The following is a 24,319-nucleotide window of genomic DNA, read 5'->3' on the forward strand; positions in this document are numbered from 1 at the left end:
ATCTTCTCTTCTAGCTATTTTGAAATATACAATGTACTGTTGTTAACTATAGTCACCCTTCTGTGCTGTTGAACACTTGAACTTGTTCCTTCTGTTTAACTGTGTTTGTGCCCGTTAACTAACCCACCCCTTCTAGCCTGTGATAACTCTCTTTTTTTTTTTTTTTTTTTTGAGACAGAATCTTGCTCAGTCACCCAGGCTGGAGTGCGGTGGCCGGATCTCAGCTCACTGCAAGCTCCGCCTCCCGGTTTCTCGCCATTCTCCTGCCTCAGCCTCCCAAGTAGCTGGGACTACAGGCGCCCGCCACTACGCCCGGCTAGTTTTTTTTTTTTTTTTTTTTTTTGTATTTTTTAGTAGAGATGGGGTTTCACTGTGTTAGACAGGATGGTCTCGATCTCCCGACCTCGTGATCCGCCCGTCTCGGCCTCCCAAAGTGCTGGGATTACAGGCTTGAGCCACCGCGCCCGGCCTAACTCTCTCTCTTTACCTTCATAAGAGCCACTTTTTTAGCTCCCACATGAATGAGAACATGAGGTTGTAAATAAAGTTTTATTCGAACACCGCCACATCTACTTGTTTACATATCAACGATGGCTGCTTTCATGGTACAACAGCAGAATGGGGTAGTCTCAGCAGAGATCCTACAGCCCACAAAGCTGGGAATGTTACTCTCTGGTCCTTTTATTTTCTGTCCTCTGGTCTAGGAGTTTGCAGGTCTGGGTGTGTTTGTTTTTTGAGATGGATCTCACTCTGTTGCCCAGGTTGGAGTGCAATGGTGTCATCTCAGCTCACTGCAACCTCTGCCTCCTGGGTTCAAGCGATTCTCTTGCCTCAGCCTCCCAAGTAGCTGGGATTACGGGCGCCCACCACCATGTCCCGCTAATTTTGTATTTTTAGTAGAGATGGGATTTCACCATGTTGGTCAGGCTGGTCATGAACTCTGACCTCAGATGATCCACCCGCCTCGGCCTCCCAAAGTGCCGGGATGACAGGCATGAGCCTGGCCATTTTCTTTTTCGCTTGTTGTGCTTCCAGGAGATGCTCCATAATTCTTACATTCTTTGCTGGATAGCTGATCAATAATTATTTATTATTTCCTTGAATTGTTCTAGGAGGAAATGCGGGATAGAAAGAGTATGGTGGGGTCCTTGGGCATGAATAATCCATAAATAAGTCAGATTTCTTTTTAAGATGAGAAACTTAATTTTATTGATACGGATGAGGAGCAAGGGACACAGAGTCATCCGCATCTCCACGTTTCTGATAACCTTGGCCAGCACGATCCCCCCTCCTTTAGTGGCCCGGGCTGTCTTCTTGCTACACTTTCACTGCCGCATATTCATGAGATCCTGGGGGCTCCTGGGTGGTGTCAGAAGCTGCCTCAGACAGGGCATTGATGTTTAGCTCAGCATACGTCACTCCTTGGGGGTCTGCCGTCTTTGGAGAAAATAGATGAATATTAGAACTGAGTGGTCAATATGGCAGCCACTAGCTACACGTGGCTATTGACATTTAAATTAATTACAATTAAATTCAAAATCCAGGTCCTCAGTCACACCACATGCATTTCTTTTTCTTTTCTGTTTTATAGCCCTTTATGTGTGTGACATCAATGGATTGGCGTAAGACTTTTATTTTTTTATTTTTATTTTTATTTATTTATTTGAGACAGAATCTCGCTCTGTTGCCCAGGCTGGAGTGCAGTGCCGTGATCTCGGCTCACTGTAACCTCCGCCTCCCGGGTTCAAGTCATTTTCCTGGCTCGGAATCCAAGCAGCTGGGATTACAGGCGCCCGCCACCACGCCCAGCTAATTTTTTGTATCTTTAGTAGAGATGAGGTTTCACTGTGTTAGCCAGGGTGGTCTCGATCTCCTGACCTTGTGATCTGCCTGCCTCGGCCTCCCAAAGTGCTGGGATTACAGGCGTGAGCCACCGCATCCGGCCCGGTGCATATGCCTTTTAAATAGAGATTTTGGTTCCCCTTTGGGGAGTTATCTAAGACCACACGGGTGATAAATAGTAGACGTTTCTGTATGGGCTTAACCAGGAGGCAGACACGACCAGCCCGTTGTGGTGAGGGAGCTCTTGTGGGATTCCTAAGCGGGAGGACTCACCGAGACAGATACCCTTTCCATCCTGGATAAATCTGCCTCTGAGTGAGAGAGAAAAAAAAGAAAATCAGTTTTCAGCTGTAGGAGTCAGAACTTAGTCTTTCTATCCGGTGATTCCCTTACATTTTCCCTGTCCCTTACCAGCAGCCACCTGCTCCGAAAGTTTGGAATGGCTGATTCTGAGAGAGAGAGAGACACGTGAAAGGACGGGATGTGAAGATTTCAGGGAGAGGGTGAGGGCAGTGGAGGGGAGAGGAGGGAAGTGGAGGGAGGTCACAGAATGGGCTGGGGTGGGAGCTCAGGGTACCAATCCCGAATGTGCCAATGGGTTCCCTGGAGAATGACATGGGAATTAAGGGGAGCATGAGCTATGCCAAGCATCTACCTTTTGGTGGATTCTTCAGGTGACGAACCTACAAAAAATGCAGGAGGAATTTACCTACCGAGAAAATCCTTCACTCCCCCTCCCTCCCTTTGCGTTCTCTGAGCTCACCGTGCTGGCTGCATCTGTAGATGATGAAGACTGAGAGGAAGAGAAGAAGGATGGAGATGCAGCTGAAGATGGCGACAAAGATGGTTCTGGTGTCTGGAGGGGGAAGAGCAGGTCAGGGAATCAGCCTGGCTCCTGAAATCCGCCAATAGGGGTGAGCAGAAAAGCTAAGAGGAGCCAGACAGACGGCCCGGCTTCCAAGCCTGGATCTCCCACCTTGGAGCTGAAACTTCCTATTGCTTTGGGGAATTTCCTTAATCTTCTCCAAGCTTCTGTTTCCCCATCTGTAAAGTGAGTGTAGCAGCAGTACCTATTTTGTTGGCTGGTGGGTCAGTACCTATAGAGAGGGCTGGAACACTGCTTGGCGCATAGGAAATTCCCAGGGAATGTTTGGTGCATAGCAATGAAATTGATCATTTATTGTGAGCTAGTGCTTTACATACGTGTGTGTGTGTGTGTATGTGTGTGTGTGTGTGTGTATATATATATATATATATATTTTTTTTTTTTTTTTTTTTTTTTTGAGATGGAGCCGCGCTCTGTCACCCAGGTTGGAGTGTGATCTTGGCTCACTGCAACCTCCACCTCTCTGGTTCAAACAATTCTCCTGACTCAGTCTCCTGAGTAGCTGGGATTACAGGTGTGCACCATCATGCCCAGCTAATTTTTGTATATTTAGTGGAGACGGGGTTTCACTACATTGGCCAGGTTGGTTTCAAACTCCTGACTTCAAGTGATCCTCCCGCCTTGGCCTCCCAAAGTGCTGGGATTACAGGTGTGAGCCACCACATCTGTCCGTGTAATCACTGTTTGAAATGCACTGATAGGGGTGAGCAGAAATGCTAAGAGGAGCCAGACAGACAGCCTGGCTTCCAAGCCTGGATCTCCCGCCTTGGAGCTGGACATTTCAACCAATAGACTTTGAGTAAAGCAGATGACACACTGTCATATGGGTGGGCCTCATCCAATCAGTTGAAGGCTTTAAGAGAAAAGACTGAGGTACCCCAAGGTGGAAGGAATTCGGCCTCCAGACTCAGGCTGCAATATCAAGTCTCCCCTGGATCTCCTGCCTGCCTTGCAGGTTTCAGACTTACCAGCCCCCGACAATCACATGAACCAATCCATTAAAATAAATCTCTCTCTCTCTCTCTCTCTCTCTCTCTATATATATATATATATACACACACACACACGTGTATGTGGGTTTTTTTGTTTGTTTTTTGAGACAAAGTTTCACTCTTGTCGTCCAGGCTGGAGTGCAGTGGCGCAATCTTGGCTCGCTGCAAGCTCCGCCTCCCGGGTTCAAGCAATTCTCCTGCCTCAGCCTCCTGAGTAGCTGGGATTACAGATGCCCACCACCACGCCCGACTGATTTTTGTATTTTTAGTAGGGACGGGGTTTCGCCATGTTGACCAGGCTGGTCTTGAACTCCTGACCTCAGGTAATCCACCCACATCGGCCTCCCAAAGTGCTGGGATTACAGGCGTAAACCACCACACCCAGCTTATATATATATATATTCTATTGGTTCTGTTTTTTCTGGAAAACCCTGGCTAACACAGACATGATCTCAGCTCTTCACTTCAAACACATTTCTTTTTCTTTTTTTTTTTTTTTAGAGACAGAGTCTCACTCTGTTGCCCAGGCTGGAGTGCAGTGGTGCAATCATACTCGAATTCCTGGGCTCAAGTGGTCCTCCTCACTCGGCCTCCAGGGTAGCTGGGAGTACAGATCACCGAGCCCAGCCAACTTCAAACACACTCCAATGAGCTCGTTGACGCCAGGTAACGAACAGCAGTGACATGGGCATGGAAGGCGTTTAGAGTGGGGAGGGGTGGGGCTCTCTGAAGGAGATATGATTCTCCGAGACACCAGAACGACAGGGATCTGTAGATGATAGATCTACATCTATCTATTTTATCTACTATATCTAGTTATCTATCATCTAGCTAGCTAGCTAATCATCTGTATCTATCTACCTACTTACCTATTATCTATTTATCTATCTACCTACTTACCTATCACCTGTCTCTCTAATCCATCTATCATATCTAGCTACCTACCTATCATCTACGTATCTATCTTATCTATCATGTCTAGTTGTCTATGTATCTACCTACTTACCTATCATCTGTCTATCATATCTAATTATCTATTTATCCCCCTTCCTGAAATAAGGCTCTTTCTGAGCTGATCATCAGGGAGCAGCAAAAGGAGTGGAGAGTTTGAAACAAGACAAACTTGAGTTCTAGTAGTAGGTCTCCCATCTCCTGACTTTGTAAATGTTCCCTTCCCTTTCTGGAATACCTTATTTTTTGGTTAAATATAAAGAGGGGGCAGAGAGCCAATAATACCTAACTTGAAGAGTTAGGTAATGATGAAAAATCCTGGCTTTAAAGCACTCAGTCTAGAAACTGACTCATTGTGTAGGATAATGGGATTGTAGGTATAATGATGATTTTTTTTCACCCAATATTCCACCCACGTCCATCTCTGTAACAGATTCTGTCAATGTTCCTCAACCCATGTTCCCCAGATCCCTTTCCCATTTTTATGCATTCTAGATTGTGGCTTCTTTCCCTTTCCAAAGTGAACATTTGCATCTCTTCTTTGGGGGACTGCCTGGGAGAGCTCCAAATGCCTTGGAATTTACATGCCCGGAACAAACTGCCACTGACTGCTGTGAAGACCCCAGCTCCCTAGCCTCTGGTCTTTGACCTTCCCTGTCTCCACTGCTTTTCTGCAGGATTGAGCCAAAGCTACCATCTGAGGGACACGGATATCCCACTCTTGTTTAATCTCTTTTCCTCCCGGCCCTTCTTCCCCACTCCCTAAAATGTCATTTTCACGCTGGGCGTGGTGGCTCACTCCTGTAATCTCAGCACTGTGGGAGGCCAAGGTGGGCGGATCACCTGAGGTCGGGAGTTCGAGACCAGCCTGACCAACACAGAGAAACCCCATCTCTACTAAAAATACAAAATTAGCCAGGCGTGGTGGTGCACGCCTGTAATCCCAGCTACTCGGGAGGCTGAGGCAGGAGAATCGCTTGAACCCGGGAGGCGGAGGTTGCAGTGAGCCAAGATCATGCCACTGCACTCCAGCCTGGGCAACAAGAGCAAAATTCTGTCTCAAAAATAAATAAATAATAAAATAAAATAAAATGTCACTTTCACACTAATGCTTTCTAAGGGCCTGCTTCTGGTGGAGCTGAATCAGAGGACCCCTCAAAAGCAACAATTCTTTATTTTTTTTTTTTTTGAGACAGAGTCTCACTCTGTCACCCTGGCTGGAGTGCAGTGGCTCAATCTTGGCTTTGCAATCTCTGCCTCCAGGGTTCAAGCAATTCTCCTGCCTCAGCCTCCCAAGGAGCTGGGATTAGAGGTGCCCGCCACCACGCCCTGCTAATTTTTTATATTTCTAGTAGAGATGAGGTTTCACCATGTTGGCTGGGCTGGTCTCGAACTCCTGAGCTCAGGTGATCGCCCACCTTGGCCTCCCAAAGTGCTGGGATTATAGGCATGAGCCACCGTGCCTGGCCATAAGCAACAATTCTATCAGTGAATTTCCAAGGACTGATGAAAATAGGGCAGGAACAGCTGCTCCTGGACTCTTCAGTTTCCCCAGATAGAAGCAGAGAAACAGCAGCCTTGCCTCATCCTTTCTGTTCTCCCCTTTTCCAGCCTACAGTATCTTTCTCGCAGCAATTCACTAGAAATGAGAAGTACATTATTGCAAAATTCTCGTCTTCACATGACCCCCATAATCAGCTGGACTGGGTTCACCCTGAGATGTCCACATATCCTGGCCAAATTTCACATCAGTATTTACAAATTGCCAGAATAAATTATAAGTTGCTATGCTACTAGAATCAGACTGAGCAACAAGATACAGCCTGACACAGGGCACAAATGGAGCCACAGGCACCAGAAAGAAAGTCGAGTCTTGTGTGATAAAATTCATCTTCATTCTCTACAGAGCAATTGAATATGGGGTCCTTTTCTGGTGTGTTTAAGGCATATAAATACAGACGGGGGACATTATACCTGTGCTTAAAGATATTTTACTTTTATTTTATTTATTGAGACAGGGTCTCGCTCTGTCACTCAGGCTGGAGTGCTGTGGCACAATCACAGTTCACTGAAGCCTCAACCTCCTGGGCTCAAACGATCTTCCTGCCTAAGCCTCCCAAGTAGCTGGGACTAAAGGCGCACACCACCATGCCTGGCTAATTTTTGTATTTTTTGTAGAGATGGGATCTCACTAGGTTGCCCTGGCTGGTCTTGAACCCCTGGGCTCAAGTGATCCTCCTGCCTCATCTTCCTGAAGTCCTGGGATTACAGACGTGAGCCACTGCACCCGGCAAAGATATTTTATTCTGTTTAGAATTGTGGTGATACAAATTTGAACTCAAAAAATAAATTTTAAGAAATTATATAATACCCACTGGGATGGCTATAATTTAAAAAAAGAAAAGTAAGTGTTGACAAGGATGTGGAGATATTGGAACCCACATAGATTACTGGAAGGAATATAACATGAGATAGCCATAATGGAAAATGATTTGGCAGTTCCTCAAAAAGTTGAACATAATAGTCACCATATGTCCTAGCAAATCCACTTCTAGGTACATACCCAAGATAATTTACAGCAGGGAGGCAAACAGATACTCCTACCACAGTGTTCAAGCACCATTACTCACTTTAGCCAAGAGGTGCAGACAACACAAATGTCCATCAAAAGAAGAATGGGGCCAGGCGCAGTAGCTCAAGTCTGTAATCCCAGCACTTTGGGAAGCCGAGGCAAGTGGATCACTTGAGGTCAGGAGTTTGAGACCAGTCTGACCAACATGGTGAAACCCCTTCTCTACTAAAAATACAAAAATTAGTTGGGCATGGTGTTGGGCGCCTGTAGTTCCAGCTACTCAGGAGGATGAGGCAGAAGAATAATTTGAACCTAGGAGGCGGAGGTTGCAGTGAGCTGAGATCATGCCACTGCACTCCAGCCTGGGCGACAGAGCAACACTCCATCTCAAAGAAAAAAAAAAAAAAAAGGAATGGATAAGCAAAATGTGGTCTGTCCATACAGTATGATGCTTTTCACCATGACAAGAAATGAAACATTGATACATGCTATAGTATGGATAAACTTTGAAAACATCATGCTAAAGTGAAAGGAGGTAGTCACAAAGGACCACATAGTATATGAATCCATTTACACAAAATGTCCAGAATAGACGAAATCATAGACACAAAGAAGCATATGAATGGTTGGCAGGGCCTGGTGGGAGAGTGGGAAATGAGGAGTGACTGCTTAATGGGTACAAGATTTTCTTTCAGGGTGATGAGAATGGTCTGGAATTATGTAGTGGTGATGGTTATACTACCTTGTGAATATACAAAATGCCAGTGAATTGCACACTTTACAAGGGTGAATTTTTGGAATGTGAATTATATATCAATAAAAAAAGGAAAATAAATGACACAAGAGCTCAAAATAGAAAAGTTTCTCTTCCTCCTCCCCCTCACACCTCACTAGACCTCCCACCTCCTTTCTGATACTTGTGTGTTCCTCTCTCCCATTAGATTTCATATCTTTCTTAGAAAACGTTCCTGACGTGAATTGTGTTCACAGTCCTAGGGTAGCAGTCATTTCCCAAGCCTACTATCATGGAATAAAAACATTTCAAATAGTTATCTTGCAAGAACACTTTGGAAGATACCTTTTCAAAAACCGATTATACCAGCACAGACTGCTAGCAACAACTTTCAGCAACTTTGGCTCTTTGGAGTAGGTTGCAGGAAGATTGTGACTTGCTGAAAGGAAGGATGATTAAGCATCTAGATGCCAATTTATATTCTGAATTTGGCCCTTAAAGTCTGGATGAGCTTCTGTTTCAGCCGAATGCTGCCAAAAGCTCTAACTTTTTTTTAATTTTTTTTTTTTTTTTTTTTTTTTTTAGACAGAGTCTCACTCGGCTCACTGCAACCTCTACCTCCCAGGTTCAAGCAATTCTCCTGCTTCAGTCACTTGAGTAGCTGGGAATACAGGCGCCCACCACAATGCCTGGCAAATTTTTGTATTTTTAGTAGAGACAGGGTTTCACCATGTTGGCCAGGCTGGTCTCGAACTCCTGACCTCAGGTGATCTGCCCACCTCGGCCTCCCAAAGTGCTGGGATTATAGGCGTGAGCCACCTCACCTCGGGAGCTCTAATTTTTATGAGAACCTCTGAGGACAGAATCTTAGTCAATTGTTAATGAATAAGCAACATTAGGGGGAAAAATTCAATATTCACCTATGGTTGAGAATTTTAGAGTTATAACAAACTCTTGATTATACATATTCCTGAAGTACCTACTCTGCGTAGGTCCTGGTCCTACTCCCCAAATGGGTCACCCAAAAATTCACCCCCATTATTCCCCAAATCCCACCCTAGTTTTTCATCACGTAATATGGCAAACAACACACTCTGCTGTTTTACACGCCAACTTCTTCAGAAACCGGAAGCACTTGAGAGGTTATCTCCCCTCATGCCCCACCCCTGAAAACACAGCAGTTTCCCCAATAACATTGAGAAAATGGCCATTAAAGTTCTTCTTGTAGGCCGGGTGCGGTGGCTCACACCTGTAATCCCAACATTTTGAGAGGCCAAGGCAGGGGAATTGCTTGAGGTCAGGAGTTTGATACCAGCCTGGCCAACATGGTGAAACTCCATCTCTACTAAAAAAAAAAAAAAAAAAGAGCTGGGTTTAATGGTGGGTGCCTGTAATCCCAGTTATTCAGGAGGAATATCTCTACTAAAAATACAAAAATTAGCTGGGCATGGTGGTGTGTGCCTGTAGTCCCAGCTACTCGGGAGGCTAAGGCAGGAGACTCGCCTGAACCCGGGAGGCAAAGGTTGCAGTGAGCTGAGACTGCACCACTGCACTCCAGCCTGGGTGACAGAGCAAGTCTCCATCTCAAAAAATAAATAAATAAATAATAAAAATAAAGTTCTCCTGTGCACTTTAAGCAAAGGTGATCCAGCGTCTTATGAAGCAGATCTAATTGGAAAAAAATCTCCTTTCTAATTATCTTACCTGTTTTCATTGAGGGAGCTTCAAGTTCATCGTGTTTATCTAGAAAATAGGAGGGAAGAAAAGGAATTATGCTAATCACATAGGAACCTTGGGGGCAGGAGTCCTCTCGTCCTACTTATAGACTTCCTGTCTTCTTTGGGAAGCAGAAAAGAGAATGGCTTCTCCATTCCCTAGGTGCTTCCTGAGTCCTCAGAGCATGGACAGAGCCTCAGATTACTCTTCCTAATACTCATGGAGTTTGCTAGTATTTATGAATGACACTGCTAACGCCCCCTCCAGTATGATTCCTTGCCAGTCGTCTTTATCTTGACAAAGAACGCCATTCACCCAAATTCTTTCTTTCTTTCTTTCTTTCTTTTTTTTTTTGAGTCTTGCATTGTCACCCAGGCTGGAGTACAGTGACATGATCTCAGCCCACAGCAACCTCCGCCTCCTGGGTTTAAGAGATTCTCCTGCCTCAGCCTTCCAAGTAGCTGGGATTACAGGCACCTGCCACCACACCCTGCTAATTTTTGTATTTTTAGTAGAGACGGAGTTTCACCATGTTGGCCAGGCTGGTCTCAAACTCCTGGCCTCAAGTGATCAACCTGCCTTGGCCACTCAAAATGCTGGGATTCCAGGCATGAGCCACTGCACTCGGCCTATATTTCTATCTCCCCAGTGGCACCATTTAGTCTAAGTTAAAATATCACCTACTCAGCCAGGTACGGTGGCTCAGGCCTATAATCCCAGCACTTTGGGAGGCCGAGGCAGGCAGATCACGAGGTCAAGAGATTGAGACCATCCTGGATAACATGGTAAAACCCTGTCTCTACTAAAAATACAAAAATTAGCCAGGCATGGTGGCGGGCGCCTGTAGTCCCAGCTACTTGGGAGGCTGAGGCAGGAGAATGGCGTGAACCTGGGAGGCCGAGCTTGCAGTGAGCTGAGATCGCACCACTACACTCCAGCCTGGGCGACAGAGCGAGACTCCGTCTCAAAATAAATAAATAAATAAAAATAAATAAAGTATCACCTACTCACCAGTCCCTGGCAACCACCAGTAGACTCTCTGCTTCTGTGAGTTTGGCTTTTTCAGGCCACACATGTGAGTGAGATCATGCAGAATTTGTCTTTCTGAGTCTGGCTTATTTTGTTTAACATAATGTATGGGGAGATGTTGATGAAAGGTATAAATTTCCAGTTCTTTTTTTTTTTTTTTTTTTGAGACAGAGTCTGGCTGTGTCGCCCAGGCTGGAGTGTAGTGGCTCGATCTTGGCTCACTGCAAGCTCCGCCTCCTGGGTTCACGCCATTCTCCTGCCTCAGCCTCCTGAGTAGCTGTGACTATAGGCACCCGCCACCACGCCCGGGTAATTTTTTGTATTTTTAGTAGAGACAGGGTTTCACCATGTTAGCCAGGATGGTCTCGATCTCCTGACCTCGTGATCCACCTGCCTCGGCCCCCCAAAGTGCTGGGATTACAGGCGTGAGCCACCATGCCCAGCCCTAAATTTCCAGTTCTAAGATGAAGAAGTTCAGGTGCACAGCATGGTGGCAATGGATGTGCTAATTAATCTGACTGTGATCATCATTACATAATGTACAGATGGATCAAATCATCAGATTGTATATCTTGAATATATACAATCTTCATTTGTCAATTTGATATTTTTAAATTTAAAAAGTCATATTGCCTGAAATGCACCAACTCTTACCACATCTGATCCCTTATTTTCCAAAAGCAGCCAGAGGTCAGGCATGATGGCATGTGCCTGTAATTTCAGCTGCTTGGGAGGCTGAGGTGGGAGGATTACCTGGGCCTGGGAGGTCAATGCTGCAGTGAGCTGTGATTGCACCATTGCACTCCAGCCTGGGCAACAGAGTGAGCTGTCTCGAAAAAAAAAAAAAAAAAAAAGCAGCCAGTGACCCTTCAAGCATATAAATAAAATCATGCCATTCTCCAGTTCAACTTCATCAGTGGGTTCCTATTTTTTCTTTTTTTTTTTTTTTGAGACGGAGTCTCGCTCTGTCACCCAGGCTGGAGTGCAGTGGCCGGATCTCAGCTCACTGCAAGCTCCGCCTCCCGGGTTCACGCCATTCTCCTGCCTCAGCCTCCCGAGTAGCTGGGACTACAGGCGCCCGCCACCTCGCCCGGCTAAGTTTTTGTATTTTTAGTAGAGACGGGGTTTCACTGTGTTAGCCAGGATGGTCTCGATCTCCTGACCTCGTGATCCGCCCGTCTCGGCCTCCCAAAGTGCTGGGATTACAGGCTTGAGCCACCGCGCCCGGCCGGGTTCCTATTTTTTCAAAGCAGACTCTAGGACCAGTTCAAACACCCACAAGACCCTAGATGCTCTAGGCCCTGCCTTCTATCCACACCTTTTATTCTGCTGTTCTTTTCTCTGTCCTCCTTTCTGTGTCTCAATCATTCCAGGAACACTCACACTTCTGGGACTTTGCTTTTGCTGCTCTCTCTCCCTGAAGGGCTCTTCTCCAGATATCGATGTGGTTGGGTCATTCTCATATTTCATGCCTGTGACAGATAGACCTTAAGGGGGCACTCAGGAGACTCAGGAGCCCTGCTTTCTGGTGTTCATGCCCTTGTCTAATCCCCTCACCTTGAGTGTGGAGACCTGTGACTTTCTTCTCACCAATAGATATGGCAAAGGTGATGGGATGTTATGCTCTTGATTATGCTACATTACATAAAACTCTGTTTGCTAGGGCATTTGCTCTCTCTCTCCTCTCTCAATCTCTCTTCTTGCAAGTGCTGCAGAATCAGTCTAACATGAATCCTACAGCTGCAAAGAACCAGATATTGCTAGCAACCACAGGAGTGGAGAAATGGACCCTTCCCCAATCAAGCCTCCAGATGAGAACCCAGCCCTGGATGACAACTTGATTGCATCCTTATGAGAACCAAAGCAGAGGACTCAGCTAAGCTGTGCCTGGACTCCTGACCCACATCAACTGTGAGGTAATAAATAGGTGTTTCAGGCGGCTAAATTAGTGGTAATTAGTTATGCAGCCATAGATCACTAATACAATGCCTCTCACAGTTATTCTCCATCTATAATGTGTTTTTTAATTACTCTGATATCTTTCTGTTATTTCTTTCTTCCAAAGAAGAATGTGAGCTCCTGTTGGCCAGAGACCTGGTCTGTCTCAGTTCCTACAATATGCTCAGGATCTACCAAAGTATCTGAATTTGTAGGCTGAATGGGCAGCTATTTTTGTGCCAGGTATTTTGCATTAAATTTTTTTTGTAATAGAAGCATTTATATGCCCATTTTGTAATAAGTAAAAAGTAGTATAATCAAGTGATTTGTAAAGCAGCAAACAGATTGTATATGGAAGGCTGACCTGGAAAATCAACCACTTTAAATTGATACTCTAGCCTGTCTTGTGATATAATGGTATAGCTGCGATAGAGGTGAAGAAATCAGGAAATAGTAGATGATCTGCCAGAGAACATAATTGGGAAATGGCAAATAATCGCCAGGCTTTTAGGGCTAAAGTGTGGGAATGAAAATTCTTAAGACTACAAGAAAAAGTTATTGGGAATACAATTGAAATCAACATCAAAGTGATGAGAACCTTGTTGGAGCATCACTGATCAACAGCCTCAGAAAGAGGGTAAATCAGAGGTGAAACATTAAGTACTCAGTTACTCATCATGCCCCAAGCCCAGGCTAAGTCATTGGTGTGGACCCATGGCTACTTCTGCACTACATTGATGACTGTAAGGCCTCTCCAGGGATTTCCCATGATATGGCCAGATTGACCTACTGGAAGCAACTGTAGTCAATTGAGAGATATTGTTGAGTGACTAATAAATGAATAGATGGATGGATGGATGGATGAATGGATGGATGGATGGATGGATATATGGATAGGTGGGTGGGGGGTGAATGAATGGGTGAAAGAGTGGATGAGTGGATGAGTGGGTGGAAGGATGGACAAATGAGTGGCTGGGTAAATAGATGGGTAGGTGGGTAGATAGATGGATGAAGGGGTGGGTAGACGAATGAATGGAAGGGTTGGTGGTTGGATGGATTAATGGATAGATGAATGGATGGATGGGTGGTAGGGTGAATGAATGGACAAAGGGGTGAATGAATGGATGGATGGAAGGGTGGGTGGAAAGTTGGATGGGTGGGTATGAGAATGGATGAAGGTGTGGGTGGATGGAAGGATGGAAGGATGGATGGGTGGATAGAAGGATAGATGGATAGATGGATGGATGGATGGAAGGATGGATGGATGGATGGATGGATGGATGGATGGATGGATGGATGGATGGGTGAGTTGATGGATAGATGGATAAGTGAGTGGATGGATGGGTGAATGAGTGGGTGGGAGGGTAGATGGGTTGGTAGGTGGGTAGATGGGTGGGTGGGTTGATAGATGGGTAGGTGGATGGATAGATGGATGGGTAGGTAGATAAATGGGTAGATGAAAGTGATGCAAAATTATTCTTTATCCCTCTTCCTTGGGATCTCAAGTCACTTATGTTACAATCCTCCCATGTGCATCCTCTCACTGTGGTCCTCATCATTTTTTAATTTCAGTTGCCTGCACCATGCCTGCCATATTTTCCCACACAATGGGATCTCTTAGCCCCATCCTCCATTATTTGCCATTCCTACATCCCTCATAGAGCACTGGACACTCTTTCTGGCTTTTCTTCTGTGGCATAAAGAAATATAAATTTTCATTTATGTCTGAACAGCAACTGTGAAGCTCATTGTCTTTGTGACATCGGGGAGGTCACCTAGTCTCTATAAGCAAAATTAGTAACACAACCACCCTCACAGGAAGTGAAGACTGAATGAGTTAGTGGAGGCAAGTTACCTGTCGTGGAGAGAGGAACATAGAAAATGCTGGATACATGTCAAATGCCAATGTTATCACTCTACGCTCACCTGTCACCCAGATCTCCAACTTGTTGCTGGGGAAGGAGGCCAAGTGTGATGAGTCACTCAGGTAATACACACAGCTGTAGTTTCCATTGCCATTACTTGTCACATTCCAGAGCATGAAATCTGTCTGTTTTTTTCTTACTTGCCTGACTTATAATGGTTCTGGGATCCCCATTTTCAGCAGAGCAATTACAATACATTCAGTTCCATTGTATGGAGTTAGACATCAAAATGTCCTGAGACCTGGAGTCATCCCAGGGTCTACATTGACTGAGAGCAAAGGTTCTGGGAGTGACCCTGAAGAGAACAAGGCAATGGAGGTAAAGAGAAGGGCTAGGACTTTTCCATTTTCTTTCCTCTTTCTTTTTCTCTCTCTCTCTCTCTCTCTCTCTCTTTCTTTTTTTTTTTTTTTTTTTTTTTGACGGAGTCTCGCTCGGTTGCCCAGGCTGGACTGCAGTGGCGCGATCTTGGCTCACTGCAAGCTCCGCCTCCCGGGTTCACGCCATTCTCCTGCCTCAGCCTCCCGAGTAGCTGGGACTACAGGCGCCCGCCACCATGCCCGGCTAATTTTTTACATATTTTTAATAGAGGCAGGGTTTCACCATGTTAGCCAGGATGGTCTCGATCTCCTGACCTTGTGATCTGCCTGCCTTGGCCTCCCAAAGTGCTGGGATTACAGGTGTGAGCCACCGTGTCGGGCCCGCTTTTCCATTTTCTACTGCACTTGGGGACTATCTCATCCATCTCTCTGTATTAACCACCATGTCTTTCATTTTCTGCATTTGATGCTTTGACATCTTGGGGCCTTGCTGCCCTTGGTGGGACCACCCCTCCCAGGGTTAGTTAATTTCTAGAGTCAGTAAACCACTTGTCCTCAATATGTCCCTCAAATGCAAGCCAATAGATCCAGAGCCCTCACTCCCAACCACCTTCATTATGAGGCTCTCACACTCAAGGTGAAAGTTGTCCTCTCCTAATCACCCCAGGTCCAAGAACTAGACAACCAGGGACAGTCTCTATACCCCAAAGCCAATTCTTTTTTTTTTCTTTTTTTTTTTTTTTTTGAGACAGGTTCTCATTCTATCACCCAGGCTTGAATGCAGTGGCACGATCTTGGCTCACCGCAGCCTCTGCCTCCCGGGTTCAAGCAATTCTCGTGCCTCAGTCTCCCAAGTAGCTGAAAGCACAAGTGCACACCACCACACCCAGGTAATTATTATATTTTTGTAGAGATGGAGTTTCGCCATGTTACCCAGGCTGATGTCAAACTCCTGACCTCAGGTGATCTGCCCTCCTCGGCTTCCCAAAGTGCTAGGATTACAGGCATGAACCACCACACCTGGCCAACTCTAATCTTGTTCTCCCCACAAAATACAATCAAAGCTCTGGCCCACAGTTCCTCCTTCCTCTGCCCCTGATTGACCCTGGTGCTTCCCCCATACCCCCACCCCCATAGTATAGCCTTCCCCCTCCTCTTGGGAACTGTAACAGACCATCTTTTCCATGGCAATCATCGCTTGGTTTGTCAGTCTTACCGTACCCTAATTTTCTATTAACTGACCATATTCTACACCACCCTCCCACATCCACATCATTGGGACCCTCTCAGAATCCCTGTCCCTGATGAGAATCTTGCCCCACGTTCGGGTTCCCATTTCCACACTGAAGGTATTGCATCTATCCTTTTTTTTTTTTTTTTTTTTGAGACGGAGTCTTGCTCTTTCATCCAGGCTGGAGTGCAGTGACACAATCTCGGCTCATTACAACCTCTGCCTACTGGGTTCAAGTGATTCTCCTCCTGCCTCAGCCTCCCTAGTAGCTGGGATTACAGGTGCCCACCACCACACCCAGCTAATTTTTGTATTTTTAGTAGAGTTGAGGTTTCACCATATTGGCCAGACTGGTCTCGAACTCCTGACCTCAAGTGATCCGCCCACCTCTGCCTCCCAAAGTGCTGGGATTACAGGTGTGAGCCACCGCGCCGTGCCCGGCCTGCATCTATCTTTTTGTCTCCTGGGTTCCTTCTTCCCCAGCCACATCCCACAACAGGAAAAGAAATATGTGCATCAGGCAGGCTTTGGTGACTCACGCCTGTAATCCCAGCACTTTGGGAGGCCAAGGCAGGAGGATCACCTGAGCTCAGGAGTTCAAGACTAGCCTGGGCAACATAGATCCTGTCTCAACAAATACTTTAAAAATTAGCCAGGCGTGGTGGTGCTTGCCTGTACTCCCAGCTACTTGGGAGGCTGATGTGGGAAAATTGCTTGAGCCTGGGAGGTCGAGGCTGCAGTGAATTGTGTGCATGCCACTGCACTCCTGCCTGGGCGACAGAGCGAGATTCTGTCAAAAAAAAAAAAAAAAACAGCCAAGCGCAGTGGCTCCCAGCACTTTGGGAGGCTGAGATGGGCAGATCACTTGAGGTCAGCAGTTCGAGATCAGTCTGACCAACATGGTAAAACCCTGTCTCTACTAAAATACAAAAATTAGCCCGGTGTGGTGGTGCACCCTGTAGTTTCAGCTACTCGGGAGGCTGAGGCAGGTGAATTACATGAACCCAGGAGGCGGAGATTGCAGTGAGCTGAGATCATGCCACTGCACTCTAGCCTAGGTGACAGAGCAAGACTGCCTCTCAAAAAAAAAAAAAAAAGTGCCGAGCGCGGTGGTTCACGTTTGTAATCCCAGCCCTTTGGGAGGCCAAGGCAGATGGATCACCTGAGATCAGGAGTTTGAGATCAACCTCACCAGTATGGTACAACCACGTCTTTATTAAAAATACAAAAATTAGGCCAGGCTCGGTGGCTCACACCTATAATCCCAGCACTTTGGGAGGCCGAGGTGGGCGGATCACGAGGTTAGGAGATGGAGACCATCCTGGCTAACACGGTGAAACCCCATCTCTACTAAAAACACAAAAAGTAGCCGGGCGTGGTGGCGGGAGCCTGTAGTCCCAGCTACTCGGGAGGCTGGGGAGGAAGAATTGCTTGAACCCAGGAGGCAGAGGTTGCAGTGAGCCGAGATTGTGCCACTGCACTCCAGCCCAGGCGACAGAGCAAGACTCTGTCTTGAAAAAAAAAAAAGGAAAAAAAAGCAAAGCAAAACCGAAGAAATGTGTGCATCAAGGAGCACATCTGAGGCTACCTTCTCACCTGTGATCACCAGCTCCAAGTGTTCACTGCTTTCTGACCCCTCACGGGAGGCTGTTGTCTTATAGGCACAAAAGTAGCTCCCAGCATCCTCAAGCTTCAGGTCCGTGAAGTGGAATTCAGCTTCGTCTTCTGTCAAGAACTGTTCCTGCTTGTACCCAGAGTCATTCACCTTGAGCAGAATGAATGTCACATTCTTGGAAGGAGCCTGACACTTCAGGGTCACGTTGCTCCGGGCTTCAACCACCGAGCTAGGCCGGGCGTGGAGGGAGGGCTTGGGCAGTTTCTCTGGAAAGAATTCAGAGTTAATTTGAGTCTAGAATTCAGACGATTAAAGGAAAAGGTCATGAAGTGTGGGATGCAGGAATAAATAAAGTTTAAGTGGGAGAAAACTCACCATTCTTTTTCTCATCTTCGTAGCCCAGACACAGTCCTGGAAGAGAAATCTCAATGAGAGAAAAATTATGTGCTTGTCTTTGAGTACAAATCCAGCAGAGAACAATGACTAGCTCATTATAGGTCTAATATATATATATATGTATTATGTATATATGTATTATACATAATACATATATTAACTATGTACACATATTACATATAATACATATATAAATATATCTATTAAATGTATGTATTACATGTATGTATATATTTTTGGCAGCTATCTCCCCAGACTTACCTCTTACTTTTGTTCCATTGTTTGTCATTCAGAAGCTATGTGTATATAGAAAATTCCAGCAAATTTTTTTTTTTTCTTTTTGAGATGTAGTCTTACTCTGTTGCCCAGGCTGGAGTGCAATGGCACGATCTCAGTTCACTGCAACCTCCGCCTCCCAGGTTTAAGTGATTCTCCTGCCTTAGCCTCCCCAGTAGCTGGGACTACAGGCGCCCACCACCATGCCTGGCTAATTTTTGTATTTTTAGTAGAGACAAGAGTCTCACCATATTGGCCAGGCTGATCTTGAACTCCTGGCCTCAGGTGATCCGCCTGCCTCGGACTCCCAAAGTTCTGGGATTACAGGTACGAGCTACCGCACCTGGCCTGATGTATTGAATTGCTTTCACGAGTAATCATTCTTTCACCATCTAGAAATTGTTCAACATTCACCTATGCTTTTTTCTTGTATTTTCTGTGATTGCAGTATTTTGTTTGCTTTGTTTCGTTTTGAGACAGAGTCTCGCTGTGTCACCCAGGCTGGAGTGTGGTGGTGCAATCTCAGCTCACTGCAACCTCCTACACCCCCTGGGTTCAAGTGATTCTCGTACCTCAGTCTCCAGAGTAGCTGGGACTACAGGTGTGCACCACGATGCCCAACTAATTGTTGTTGTTGTTGTTGAGATGGGGTTTCGCCATATTGCCCAGGCTGGTCTCAAACTCCTGACCTCAAGTGATCCGTCTGCCTCAGCCTCCCAAAGTGCTGAGATTACAGGCATGAGCCACCGTGCCCGACCTGATTGCAGTTTTTACCCTTGCCACTTAAATAATGCAAACGTTATTTTCCCGTGGAAAGGGGAGGGTTTTCTTGCTCAATTCCAATAGAGAGAATCTGCTCCCCCTTCCCCGTGTCTTCTGGTTCCAAGTACTCCCCTCACTTTAGCTTTGGTTTCCACTTACATCATCCCCTTTCTCTTCTATGTTCTGTTCTCTATATTCCCTGCGGGGAAGGGAGCGTCATAAACTTGCGTGGAAAATGGGACGTCAGTCATGGGGCTTGTTTCAGGGTGAAGTTAGGTAGAATTTAGGTAGAATTTCTCTAGAGCCAGTCTCAGGACATTGGTTCCTTGTTGACGCAGGTACCGACGCAGAACGTGACCCCACACCAAGCTTCACCGCAAAGGAATGAGGTGGAGCCTCACGATGGACCGAGGCTGCGTTGGCAGCGAGATTGACTGGGATTGGCAGGTAGGAAACAGCCTCTGACTGGCAGGGCATCCCAGGACTCAGGCTCTCTTTTGAGACCCTCCCCAAATCCCGCTTTTAGACTCATGTCATCTCATCTCTGCTATCCATCCATCGTCTGTTCAAACAGTGATTCCTATATTCTTTTTGAGATAGGATCTCACTCTGTGGCCCAGGCTGGAGTGCTGGAGTGCAGTCACAGCTCACTGCAGCCTCGACCTCCTGGGCTCAAGTGATCTGCCTGTCTCAGCCTCCCAAATAACTGGGACTACAGGCATGTGCCACCAGGCCCGGCTAATTTTTATTTTTTTATTTTTATTTTTTTTGTAGAGATGAGGACTCACTGTGTTGCCCAGGCTGGTCTGGAACACCTGAGCTCAAGCGATTCTCCCACCTCGGCCTCCCAACATGCTGGGATTACAGGCATGAGCTACCTGCAACCAGCCCAATTCCCATATTCTTTTTCTTTTTTTGACATGGAATCTCCCTCTGTCACCCATGCTGGAGTGCTGTGGTGTTCTCTCAGCTCACTGTAACCTCTGCCTCTCAGGTTCCAGTGATTTTCCTGCCTCAGCCTCCCGAGTAGCTGGGATTACAGGCACCTGCCACCATGCCCAGCTGATTTTTTGTATTTTTAGTAGAGATGGGGTTTCGCCATGTTGGCCAGGCTGATCTCAAACTCCTGACCTCGAGAGATCTGCCCACCTGGGCCTCCCAAAGTCCTGAGATTACAAGTGTGAGCCACCACACCCAGCTGATTTGCGTTTCTTGAAAAGAGAAGCTCAAGTTGTAACTCCCAGGACCTCTGAATGTGACCTTATTTGGAAATACCATTATCTGATCTTTGCAGATGTAATTAGTTAAGCTAAGATGAGGTCATACTGGAGTAGGCGGGGCATCTAGTCCAATATAACTTACGAGAAGAGAAAGAGAGAGAGAGACACGCAGAAAGAAGGTGGCCATGCAAAGACAGAGGCAGAGAGGCCAAGCTGCAATCACAGTGCTTTGGGAGGCTGAGATAGGAGAATTGCTTGAGCTCACGACTTGGAGACTAGCCTGGGCAATATAAAAGACCCCATCTCTGCAAAAAAAAATATATATATATTTTAATTAGCCCAATGTGGTGGTGTGCACCTGTAGTTGTAGCTGCTCAGAAGGCTAACGGGGAGGATTGCTTGAGCCCAGGAGCTGAAGACTAGCCTGGGCAATATAGCAAGACCCCATCTCTAAAAAAGAAATTATTTTACTTAGCCCAAGATGGTGGTGCACACTTGTAGTTCTAGCTACTCAGAAGGCTAGTGGGGAGGATTGCTCGAGTCCAGGAATTGGAGACTAGCCTGGGCAATCTAGCAAGACCCCATCTCTAAAACAGAAATTACTTTAATTAGTCCAACATGGTGGTGTGCACCTGTAGTTCTAGCAGCTCAGAAGGCTGTGGGGAGGATTGCTTGAGCTCAGGAGGTTGAGGCTGTAGTGAGCTATGGTGGTACCACTGCACTCCAGCCTGGTGACTGAGTGAGACCCTGTCTAAAAAGAAAAAAAAAAAAAAAAGCCAGCAATTTGAGTGATGCATCTACAAGTTAAAGAATGCCAAGAGGGCAGGCACGGTGGCTCAAGCCTGTAATCTCAACACTTTGGGAGGCTGGGGGGAGGGGGTGGATCACCTGAGGTCAGGAGTTCGAGACCAGCCTGGCCAACAGGGTGAAACCCCGTCTCTACTAAAAATACAAAAATTAGCCAGGCGTGGTGGCCCATGCCTGTAATCCAGGCTACTCGGGAGGCTAAGGCAGGAGAATTTCTTGAACCTGGGAGGTGGAGGTTGCAGTGAGCCGAGATCATGCCACTGCACTCTAGCCTGGGTGACAGACAGAGACTCTGCCTCAAAAAAAAAAAAAAAAAAAAAACAGAATGCTAAGAATTGTCAGCCACCACTAGAAGAGGGGCATAAAACAGATTCTCCCTCATAGCCCTCAGAAGGAACCAACATTGCCAACACTTTGGTTTCAGACTTCTCATCTCCCCAACTGCGAGAGAGTGCATTTTAGTTGCTTTAAGCCATCAGGCTTGTACTTTGGTATGGCAGCCACTGGGGAATGAGGTCAGCCTCCTGGTTGCCCAGCTTACTGTGCTCAGCAGCTGGAGGTTTGGGTATGAGCCCGATGGTCATCTCTAAGGCACAAATAGCCGGGTGTAGTGGCTCACGCCTGTAATCCCAACACTTTAGGAGGTTGAAGTGGGTGGATCACCTGAGGTCAGGAGTTTGAGACCAGCCTGGCCAACATGGTGAAACCCCGTCTCTACTAAAAATACAAAAAATTAGCCAGGCGTGGTGGTGCGCACCTGTAATCCCAGCTTCTCGGGAGGCTGAGGTGGGAGAATCGCTTGAACCCAGGAGGTGGAGGTTGCAGTGAGCCGAGATCACACCATTGCACTCCAGCCTGGGAGACAAAGCAAGACTGTGTCTCAAAAAAAAAAAAAAAAAAAAAAAAGCAAAAAAAAAAAGCTCATCTAAGGTGCAAATGTGTGTGCGAGAGGAGCATTACCCCACAGGGAAGGGCTGCACCCAGAAAAGGGGGAAGGAACTGAGGCAAATGAAGCACATTGATGACCACCACACCCCCCGTGCACCAGGAGGAACTGGGGCCTTAGGGAGGTGGAGCTCTGCTGGGTCAAGCCTAGAGCTCCTAGGTAGTGAAGCCCACACTGTAACCCAGGTCTTCCTTTTCACAGTCTGAGCTCTGTCTGAATACATCAGGTTCAATTTGAGGATGGTTGAAATCAGCCTAAGAATCGGACTGGTCAGAAAATTGTTCTCTTGGGGCCAGGCGTGGTGGCTTATGCCTGTAATCCCAGCACGTTGGGAGGCTGAAGCAGGCGGATCACCTGAGTTCAGGGGCTTGAGAGCAGCATGACCAACATGGTGAAACCCTGTCTCTACTGAAAATAGAAAAGTTAGCCGGGTGTGGTGGCATGCACCTGTAGTCCCAGCTACTCAGGAGGCTGAGGCAGGAGAATCGCTTGAACCTGGGAGGTGGAGGTTGCAGTGAGCTGAGATCACGCCATTGCACTCCAGCCTGGGCCATAGAGTGAGACTCTGTCTCATAAATAAATAAATACAGAGAGAGAGAGAGAGAGAGAGAGGAAGGAAGGAAGGAAGGGAGGGAGGGAGGGAGGGAGGGAGGGAGGGAGGGAGGGAGGGAGGGAGGGAGGGAGGGAAAGAAGAAAAGAAGGAAGGAAAGGAAATTGTCTTTTTGCCCACAGCCTTGCACCCTGTAGATCCTGAAGCCCAGCCCTCCTCTATTCCGACGGAGGATGCCTGGCAATACTGCGGTATTTAGCGAGTGCAGACTTGGAGACCCCACCGGAGTTCTGCATTTCCCAGCGGAGTAAGCAAGGCCTCCGCGTGTCTCCGCAGCGCGGCCTCCTGGTCGCTTGCATGTGGGCGGCAGAACGCATGCAGGGGACGCCCCCAGCCCAGACCCACCCACCGCAGGTGTGCAACGCGTGGAAGTCATTACTTCCACACACCGCGTTTCCACCCGGACTTCCACTCCCCCATGAGTTTTTCGCACCAGCCCAAGCCCATTCGTCCCAGTCCTGGAGACTCACCGAGGCAAAGCAGGGAGAGGAATTCTGTGGTCATAGCGTCCCTTGGGCCAGAACCAAGGCCCCGCCTTCGGTTTTACCACTTCAAAGGCAGAGCCGGACTGGGGCGGCCGCAGCTCTCTGGCTGCCCGGTTCCTCCCCAGGATGTGCAGATGGAGGAGGTTTTGCCCTGACGCTCTGGTTCTCTGCCCCACTCTTGCAGTTTCCTTCTCAAACCGACTCAGGAAACAAGAAGCCGTCGATGACAACTTCTTCCTCATGAATCCTGTGCGTGGCCCCACCCGCCTGAGCTCTGTCCTACCTTATCTGAAGTTCTGCCAAGACTTCTGCAAATGTAATGTTTTATTTTAAAGCATTAATACCTATGGCTTCCTGTGTACCCACTAGCCAGCTCCCCACAAGGTTAATCTCTTTCTCTCTCTCTCTTTTTTTTTTTTTTTTTTGAGACAGAGTCTCGCTCTGTCCCCCGGGCTGGAGTGCAGTGGCGTGATCTCAGCTCACTGCAAGCTCCGCCTCCCAGATTCACGCCATTCTCCTGCCTCAGCCTCCCGAGTAGCTGGGACTACAGGCGCCCGCACCACGCCCGGCTAATTTTTTGTATTTTTAGTAGAGAGGGGGTTTCACCGTGTTAGCCAGGATGGTCTCGATCTCCTGACCTCATGATCTGCCCGCCTCGGCCTCCCAAAGTGCTGGGATTACAGGCGTGAGCCACCGCGCCAGGCCAGTGGTGGCTTTTTTTCTTGTTTCACAATAATTGGGTCTTCAACAGGTGTTCAATGGGAAAGGAAGTATTAGCAATGTCGAGTTATGTGTTCCTATAATGGACAAGACAGTCTCACATGGTGAAGAACTATTGCACTTTAAACACGATTTGTGGTCAGGCGCAGTGGCGCATGCCTGTAATCCCAGAACTTTGGGAGGCTGAGGCAGGTGGATCACTTGAGGCCAGGAGGTCGAGACCAGCCTGGCCAATGCGGCGAAACTCCATCTCTACTAAAAATACAAAAAAAATGGCTGAATGGTGGCAGGTGCCTGTAGTTGCAGCTACTCAGGAGGCTGAGGCAGGAGAATCACTTGAACCCAGGAGG

General features: G+C 47.0%; 1 protein-coding gene across 2 annotated transcripts; it reads right to left on the reverse strand.

Moving 5' to 3' along the window:
• Window positions 1-553: 553 nt before the first annotated feature.
• Window positions 554-23,638, reverse strand: LOC105497019 (V-set and transmembrane domain containing 1). 2 transcript variants are annotated; one of them, XM_011767683.3, is made up of 9 exons: window positions 23,235-23,638; window positions 18,123-18,158; window positions 17,729-18,013; window positions 9,681-9,719; window positions 2,606-2,698; window positions 2,498-2,525; window positions 2,254-2,291; window positions 2,116-2,153; window positions 559-1,437 (listed from the first exon to the last, which is right to left on the reverse strand). In XM_011767683.3, exons 1-9 carry the CDS (start codon window positions 23,266-23,268, stop codon window positions 1,318-1,320), a joined length of 711 nt encoding a protein of 236 aa, XP_011765985.1. In that variant the 5' UTR covers window positions 23,269-23,638; the 3' UTR covers window positions 559-1,317. The 2 variants fall into 2 exon arrangements, with proteins under 2 accessions (XP_011765987.1, XP_011765985.1); XM_011767685.3 differs by lacking the exon at window positions 2,254-2,291 and having other exon boundaries at window positions 554-1,437.
• Window positions 23,639-24,319: the final 681 nt, after the last annotated feature.

This window comes from Macaca nemestrina, chromosome 20 (genome assembly GCF_043159975.1).
Source record: "Macaca nemestrina isolate mMacNem1 chromosome 20, mMacNem.hap1, whole genome shotgun sequence".
NCBI classification, from domain to species: Eukaryota; Metazoa; Chordata; class Mammalia; order Primates; family Cercopithecidae; genus Macaca; species Macaca nemestrina.